Raw genomic sequence first — 9,150 nt, 5'->3', positions numbered from 1 at the left:
ATCAATAAATACAGATGCAAATAATGAATAAATAATATAAACGCTTCTGCCAGTAGAAATGGTTCATGTGTCTGAGCAGGACACAGTACACAGTATAAATACAGAATGCAGGTTTTTATTCATGTGCAGGTGTTTGTTAAACAGGTTACAGGCTGCAGAGAGAAAACAGCTGCTGGCAGTGATAACTATCAACACAGTCAACATATGTGCAGATACAAACTCCAGAAGTTGCTCCAACTGTTCAAGCCGACTGACAGCTGATCCAGCTGATCACAGCTGATCCAGCTGTGATCCAGCTGTGATCAGCTGCTGCTGTCATCAGAAACTGCAACACATGACTCTTCAGAGGAAAGGACATCTTATTTCTCTGAATACATTTCCTTGTTTCCTGTCTTCTTGCAAGTTTTACTTGCGTCTCTCCTTGTATCTTCAGTGGGAGGTACTAAGATGCAAGGAAAAAAAGGGAGGGAAACATGGATGCAATTTAAAGGCACAGTGTGTAGAATTTAGTGGCATCTAATGCAACAGACTTGGCAGAAATGGATTATAATATTCTTAAGTGTGCTTTAATCAGTGTGTAATCAAATTAATCTAACAATCATTGTGTTTTCATTACCTTAAAATGAGCTCTTTCTACAGTAGCCCAGAACAGGCAAACCAAGCACTAGTTCATGAGGGGGCCTTTCACGTTTTTGGAGTTTTGTGGCCATCGTAGGTTCTCCTACATACTTGGAAAGGGAGGGGGAGGAAAGGTGTATTCAGCTGGTTGCAAACTGCAACCTCACTGCTAGATGCCATTAAATAGATGAGAGCAGCACATCCGGGTACTTTGCCCTTGTGTCATGCCCCCGCCCCTTTTTGGGTGAAAACAGTCCCTCTAATTTGACTGACGTTAAATGCAAATTCTGAGGTCTTTGCCAATTTAATGGCATAAAACAAGATAACCGTACTGCTTTTTAGCTATTAGGAGCCCAAATCCTATGGCCAATCAGGCAAACAATTGTTATGTCATGGCCGATCAACGATTGACGTCATTAAGTAAGTAGAAGATCTGAATAGCATGTAAACAACTGTGGGATTAGCAAGAAAGTCACTAAAAAAAGGAAGGAGCTATGAGTGCATGAGCAGAACTAGCGTATGTTTAAATGTACAGCAGATAATGAGCCGCAGTAATGAAGAATATAGCAAAATTAACAGGGTTGAGAGTGTTATGGAATTTTCCATCTTTAGGGGTTACATGTTGGAGTGACATTGGGTCAAGACGACATCTTGAGGTCACGCTGTAATTCTTAATCTCTCCTCAAGACGTCAGTTGTCTGTGATGTTTTGGTGAAAGCAGAAACCTCTCTGATAAAGAGTATATCAGCACTGCCATGGTAGGCCAAGGCCAGAGAGGACCCTTCTAGGCAACAAAGATCGGTGGAATGTGAAGCCAAATAGAAACTAGTGAACCGATAAGACTGATTTTTCATATCGTAGGCCAATCTGCTTGGGTTAAAGACTAACACTCAGACTGTCAGAGGGCAGAACGGGAAGGGACAGCATGCCAGTTACACCAACTTGGATGTTCGCTGTTTACAGTTCTCCTTGATCAAGTAACTTCAATAAACATTCTCAGCAATAAGCAACCAGCAACCAGAAGACAATGTGCTTACCACAGCATGTCAGGTCACAACTTCATCTGGGCAGAGGTTATTTGTATTATAATGATAATCATGACATATAATCACTTCAGGGAACAGACAGGTGAAGCCATTTTACTTGGTAGCTATGTTTCAACAAACCAGGGGAAAAGCCAGCTTGCTGCAGCCAGTTCCAGTGAGCTAGCTGTTACAGGCTAACATTAAATTGGGATTTCCTTCAGTATGTTCTATGTGCTGCCCTTTCAATGCAGCATCAACATTCACTACTTTTAATATTATAACTGTTGACTTTACAATAATTAACTAACCTGTGATGAAGTATTTGCCACAGATGTATCCCACAGTTTACCATTTTCATCCTCTCTGCTTGAAGCCACAGATCTCTTCTTTTACTGTCCTTTGCTCTTTTGGGTCCAGCCTTTAGGCACGTTGCAATAGTTTTTTTTCCCCATTTGCACTTCTTGTTTTCATCCAAAAGGGGGCTTGATCGTTCTGACGTCAGGGAAGTGACGTATGCCTGCTGTCATGTACACTGGCCCTTTAAGAGACTAGGTGAAAAGTTACAGTGTAGCCTGGATAGAATACGGAGACGGAAGTAGTACAGTCTTGGCAACATTTATAGCAGGGGAGCACAATATGGTGCTGAGACAATGTCATTCGCGACTCAAAGTTGTTGTCTTTAACCACGCAGAAAAGTGTTATGACCCTACTCACAATCCATACAGAGTTAGTAGTTTGGTGGCAGCGCCGCCGAGCAGTTTGACAGCTGTCTGCTCCTGTGTCATCACTGCACCCTGTTGCAACTTGGAGAAGCTGCCGTGGAGATGGAGACGAGCTCCTGGACCGAGAACGATGCATCTTTCTGCTGGGACACACATGTCTATCAGAGGTAACAAGGTCCTTCTGGTTACACCCATGTTAACTGAACTAATGATGTAAATATGGCTCCTAACTACTGCCTGTCAACCGACAAATGAGCTGTAATACAGTCATGCAGTACATAAGAGACACTACTTTTTTTTCTTTAGACACCCGCAAGAAAAATACTTCAAAGTATGAAAGTGTCGTTCAAAATACCTCAAACGACACTTTCAGTTTCAGTTGAAGTTACCATAAACTGCCACTGACGGTTTTCACGGAGGTCGTTATTATTATGTCCTTTATGAATGTCTACAGACAAGTCCTCTGCTGAGGTCACTTTTTCATGCATGCAGTTTTGGCTGCATCATATCTCAATATAGGTACAGTGAGTATAATAAATGGCACTTTTTCAATGACCTTAATGACCTAAATGCACAAATGAGCCACAAGCGAACTAAGCATGTTCATTTAAATGGTCCCAAACACTGATCAGGGCTAATCTAGAGCATTTGTTCTCAAAGTGGGGTCCGGGACCCGCAGGGGTCCATGGGGGGGCTCCAGGGGGTCCCCAGCAAAAAGGGGAATAATTTATTTAAACTATAATCCCATTCATAAGAAACACAATGACAGAATGTATGACTGTTTTGGTCATGGGTTTCATACTTTCTGTAATAAAATATCTAAAGGCAAAACTTTTATCAAATGGGGGTCCGTGGTCTAATTTGTGTCAGTTTAGGGGTCCTTGATGTGAAAAAGTTTGAGAACCACTGATCTAGAGATTGTAACACAGTCACATGGACACACACTCAGTCCTCCCAGATCAATATTTGAATTGATTCAATAATGCTCATTCACATTGAGTACTACACATTGAATCCCCACATGGAGGATACACACACTCATCTCATCTATTACTTTTACTATTTAAAGTATCTTTTTTCCCTTACTGCATTGTCAAGGAGAAGAAAAACCTAAGATTTTTACTGTCTTATACTCGTGTAATGAGATGTAACAATAAAGAACTTGAATTTGAACCTGGAGAACAATTGAAGCAATTGTTAAAATTAAAAGGGAAATCGAAAAATTTTAAGAGAAAATGGAAAATAAGAATTGAAAATTGAAAAGCTTAAATTTTAATTGCAAAATTAAATGTTTAAATTGGAATGTGTAATGAAAAGAGGAAACAAATTAACTTTTAATATATAAAGTATTTTTTTCATTGTGTGATATTCTTTAGTCCAGTGTAAATCTAGTCTACATCTTGATTATTCATTTCAATATAGAGAATATAATTATGTTTGTGTTCACAATGATGCGTTTGTGTTTCTCTGGTTAAGCTTTATATTCAAGCATTTGGAGTAACATACATTTCAACTGCTGAAACAACTCTCCAGTCTTGGTTTTATGGTCATAACCAACTCAGTGTTAGATATTATATATTACCCTGATGCTAAATCCACAATGTTTTCAGTAGAAATCTTTGCCCAGATCACACACAGTATTTACATAATAAACCACAGGGCCGCCCATTTTTCCAGGTGTCACTACAGAGTGCTGTTGTGTTTTAAAATATGAACAGTTCATAAAACTTATTTTTATTTTTAAATTTTTACATGAAGGAGATTTATGAAATTAGGGTGAATAGAAGTTCGCTGGGGATTCTTTTTCCTTTTGAAGTGCTCAGAAGCTTTATTAACACAAAGTAAATAAATTAATCATGTTGGGATTTTGATTTGTTGCAGCAAGAAAAGCAGACACTTAGGAAATAGTATATTAAAACAAAAGATAAAAGATAGAAAAGAAGCAACATAAAACAGCCATGGAGTTACAAGCCAACAATTCTTTCACATATGAGTCAATTAAGTGAGTTTTTGCTTAAATAAATTAGTATGAACCTTAATTCCATGACTTAAACATTGTATCACTAATACATTCAACTTATATAAAATACCAAATATGAGGTATGGGTTATACATTATTTATTTAAGTAAATCTGATTCTCCAAAATATAAAAGAACACAACTACCCTTTGAGTAAATATATAATCTATTAAGATATGAATGCAGTATATAAATTATGAAATAATCAAGTACTGTTGTGTGTAAAGTCTGTGAGAAAGCAGAAATATCTGCAGTTACAAACATTATTTGCAAATATTTTTGTCTGCTGGGGGCCATTAATATATGCATACATGTTGCTATTTACATTACTTGGTGTCTGAAAAGCTTATCAAAAGGTATAATCACTCACATCTTCTTCACATTGATTTCAGAGTTGAGTACTTCCATCAGAGCCCTCCAGTATGATTTGAAAGCGGATGTACCACAGTCTGAAGGCCGGAAGCTGTTTTTTGATACACACGCGGTGGTTCGACTCCTAGAGGAAAATGGTTCGGTCTACTTCTGTTATTTAAGATGTTTTCACTGTATTACTCTGATTTGTTAATTGATTTTCCTCATTAAAAATAACAATTACTATTTTTTCCATGAACAGGCTTCACTACTCAGCAAGCTGAGGTGATGGTTCAGGTACTGGTGAGGATGACAAACTCTAACATGGATGCTATCTACAGCGACATGGTAACCAAAGTGCAGCAGGTGAGTCATTGGACATTTACTACACATAGTACTACTACTATAAATGTTATTGAAGCAGTATCACTGTCTTTATCCTTGCAGCACATTTATCATATGACGATCAATTTAGTAGTTGAACATGTGTTTGGTTATGTCAAAGTACAAATCAGTAGAAACACCTGCATTTTTCATGAAATGAATTCAGATTTAAGCAGTGATTCAGTATTTACTTCATCAAGGCTGTTGTTAGAATTGTGAATAAATGGCTTCAACTGATATTTTTTCATTTATGTAAAAAGGTAAAAGCAATACATTTCACCTGGGTAACCTTGAATTTGGATACAATTAAAAAAATAAATTTTATCTAATCTTATTTAATCTATTTTCTGTATTTTTTGATCAAAAAACTCACTATTAACTTCCTTGAAAACATTGAATCTATTTTGTGTGTGTCAATAGTAGTGCACAAAATAACCAAATAATGATAATAATAAAATAATTAAAAATGAGATAAGTGATGTGGCAACATAAAACAGGAACAGCAGGAATGTTTGAGGAATCTGGAGTATGAAAATAATTTTACTGATCTCTCATTTCTGTGGAGTCACCTGATAGAAATGAGATATTGTGCAAAATGAGTGTAGCTCAGTATTTAAACAGTGTTACAGTTCCCACTTTTATTGCAAAAAGGTTTCAGACTGTGTGAACTCTCCTCCCTGTTTTTATTATTCCAAGTGGATAATTTGCATTATAGTACCTGCTCTGTCTTTTTAAATGTCATATGTGATGTGTGATTTTGGCAGGAGATTATGTTGCAGCGTGTGATGTCTCAAATAGCAGCTGTAAAGAAGGACATGATAATCCTTGAGAAGAGTGAATTTTCTACTTTACTGGCAGAGAATGAGGTAAGTGTATTTGTCAGGCTTAAAGATAATCGTTGCATCTGAGCTCATTGTTCTTATATTGTTCTTACGACTGTATTGGTCTCAGAATTCACAAACTTTTAACAAAACTACATACACTTGCATCATCCACTTGCAAGTCATACAAAGAATATGTTGAAGTTAATGTTCAATTGAAGTTTTGGCTAAATATAATATAGGTTTTGACCATCAGATGGTCAAATCTAAATTAAAATCCTAAATGCACAATTCATACAATTTTAGATTTATAAAAATCAGTCCTGGAAGTGGATAGCTAGAACTGTACCAAGCTGTGAGGTAAACCCAGGTAAGTGGACATTATTTTCTTGCTTTGTTTGTGTTAGTGCTTCTGTCTGTCATTCACATGGCATCGTTTAACATTTTCAATATGTTAACATTTCTCCCAGAAACTCAAGATCCAGTTATTGCAGCTGAAGGTCCAACTGGCAGTAAGTGACTATTTAGATTTATTATTGTCACTTTATTGGCAAGTTGTTGAGCCATATTCATAAGAAAGCAGTCATGGAGCTATTTATTTAGAATAATAACAATAATAATTAATCTAACTTTAACTGGAAATATATTTATTTATGGTTGAAGTTTTCCTTTAGAAGCGTTTTTCACCTTTTTTCATCCAAGATGTTCATTATTGTTATTATTATTATTATTGTTATTGCTTTATTATCAACCGGTACTTATGTTATGACTTTCCTTTGTGTGTTTCCATTGTCATCTTGCAGGATGTATTGAGTAAAGTGCGCGCAGACACTATTATGGACATGAATTTGGAGAAAAGCCGTGTAAAAGAATTGGTAAGTGGACAAATTAAATAGTGTTTGGAGTTGACTTCACTTTTAATTTTCAATTGATCTTGAATTCAGTTTGCTTAAAATGACAGATGACTGTTGTCGCCACGTGATGTTTTCAAACTCTACCATTTATGACATGGCCTACCTCTAAGACACACCAGCACTGTGTCGTCCACTGAATTATTACAGCTGTCAGTTAGTAAACCATTATAATCCAGTTTGCCTTGATAATTACATACATGCTGAATCGAAGGGAAGATGAAATCTTGATCCCTTAATTCCATTGTATTTTCAAATATCAAAAATCAAACCAGTGGTGTTTCAAATATACTGTTAAATTGACAGATGGGACTCAAGAAAAAAGTAAAATGTGAACCTGACAGGTGATGTCCCGAAATCCACTCCCTGTATTCCTCTTCTAAATTAAATATTTATATTTTCAGAGTGCAGAGCATGAGAAGAAGCTTCTAGAAGCACGAACGGAGATAATGGAAATGGTTTGTATATGTGTAGTACACCTACATGATCCCACTGTATCACATCGATTTTTTATTTCATGCTAATCTACATAATATACAATCACACAGTGATACTAGTAATACTACACAGTATACTGTTCCTTTCATTCATTATTACTTTGTTAAATCACACACAGAAGCCCCAAAAACATGTGGACTATCTTTAATGTCTGTGTCTAATTGCCTTTTTTACAGACTGCAGAGCAAGATCGCCATTTGACTCAGACCAACATGAAGATAGACACTGAAGTGGCGGGTTTGAAAACCATGTTAGAGTCTCATAAACTGGACACTATAAAATATCTTGCAGGTAGGACATGGCACCAGTGCATTGTTGTTATGTCCTTTGATCACAGACCAATAAGCAGTCTAGTATAGAAGTTCACATGAGGACAACCGTTAAAAATTCCCTGTCTAGTCCGTTTTTATGGCTCCATGTTAACATCATATTAAAACAGACATTTTGACTTGTCATATTGTTATAAATAACACAGGCTGTTCAATGCAAGTGTCCCAGTTAGCTATGACAGTGTGACAGTGAGCCAGCATGCACAATACCAGGAGCCTGAAACTGAAGCAGCTAAATGGAATCCATCCATCAGTAATTTTATTATTTACTATGAACATTTCAAAGTTTCAGCTGCATTTATAGGACAAACTACAGAAGTAGCAGAATAAATATGATGTTAATAAGAGTATTTAACTGTGACTTACTGAAATAAGTAGATTAATGATTGCCTGTGTTTTTTTTCTCTTTTAGGTTCAGTGTTCACCTGTCTCACTGTGGTGTTGGGTTTCTATCGTATTTGGATGTGAACACTAGGATTGTGACTTTCATATTACCTGTGGTGACTCTTTGAACTTTCAATGCATCCTCTGAATCCTAAGACATTCAGAGGCCAAATCTCTTTCACCTCTGACCTCATTTTGTTACATGTTATTGATCAGTATGAGTTTGTGTTTACCGGTGTAATTTTATGAATGAATTATAAACTCAGAAGTGGAACACGTTTGATAAACGTACCTGTTACAGTGAAAGCTTTGGTCCAGTTTTAATGCACTGTCTCCTGAAGAAACTCCTTATTCCAGAAATGGTTTGCAGACAGTTAAATACCAACCACTTATGTTACTATCTAATGCAGTTTGAAGTTGAAATGATTATATTTTTAATGTTATGTGAATACAGTATGCTGTATATGTATATATGAAGTTGTAGATTGGAACTGAAACTCAGGAGGAATTTGTGTGACTCTCAACCACTTCACTATATTATCACAGATATGTAACTTTTATCTCTCTAATTTGTGATTTCAGAAATGTTTGAATAACTGACATCTTGGATTGATCTTATTAGAATAAAGTTAATTGTGAATAAATATAAATTTTGTGGTAACTATTGAAGCATCTGTTACAGTGGATGGATATATGGAGGGATGCATTTTAATGGTGCTGTTGTGGGAAACTAACATGGTCATATAATTATGCTTTTAGTCTGCTCTACATTATGAGTCTTGTTTCTCCTCTGGGTTCAGGTGTGTTTTGATAATGATAAATAACAGAATGTAAAGCATGTATATTGTGGTCTTATAATGAAATGTACATTAACCTGTTAAGCGACACTGTCCCTCCAGTGGGACATTTCAGCCCTTGTTGGCATCATTTTCAGGACCACTTATACTCATTCTGACTTTTTGGTTGCAAAATTTAAAGCTTTACGGTTTAAATGAGACCAGGGTTATGACTGTGATCAAAAGGGTTGAAGAACAGTAACCTTCTTATTTTGGGTACATTATTTGCAGGTTTGTGCACTAAAATGGGGT

At 36.3% G+C, this 9,150-nt stretch overlaps 1 protein-coding gene and 1 long non-coding RNA gene across 2 annotated transcripts; one reads left to right on the top strand and one right to left on the bottom strand.

Annotated features, from left to right (window-relative positions):
* Nucleotides 1-114: 114 nt before the first annotated feature.
* LOC121888081 lies at nucleotides 115-2,036 on the bottom strand. Its single transcript, XR_006093130.1, has 3 exons — nucleotides 1,952-2,036; nucleotides 617-728; nucleotides 115-442 (listed from the first exon to the last, which is right to left on the bottom strand). It is a non-coding gene; the product is annotated as an uncharacterized LOC121888081 (long non-coding RNA).
* Nucleotides 2,037-2,203: 167 nt separating this feature from the next.
* mcur1 (mitochondrial calcium uniporter regulator 1) lies at nucleotides 2,204-8,723 on the top strand. The gene is made up of 9 exons (XM_042399363.1): nucleotides 2,204-2,532; nucleotides 4,777-4,893; nucleotides 4,998-5,101; nucleotides 5,884-5,985; nucleotides 6,411-6,452; nucleotides 6,744-6,815; nucleotides 7,256-7,309; nucleotides 7,526-7,640; nucleotides 8,091-8,723. The coding sequence occupies exons 1-9, from the start codon at nucleotides 2,280-2,282 to the stop codon at nucleotides 8,144-8,146; spliced, it is 915 nt and encodes a 304-aa protein (XP_042255297.1). The 5' UTR covers nucleotides 2,204-2,279; the 3' UTR covers nucleotides 8,147-8,723.
* Nucleotides 8,724-9,150: the final 427 nt, after the last annotated feature.

This window comes from Thunnus maccoyii, chromosome 21, assembly GCF_910596095.1.
Source record: "Thunnus maccoyii chromosome 21, fThuMac1.1, whole genome shotgun sequence".
In the NCBI taxonomy this organism is placed as follows: domain Eukaryota; kingdom Metazoa; phylum Chordata; class Actinopteri; order Scombriformes; family Scombridae; genus Thunnus; species Thunnus maccoyii.
This window is presented reverse-complemented; position numbering and strand designations above follow the sequence as displayed.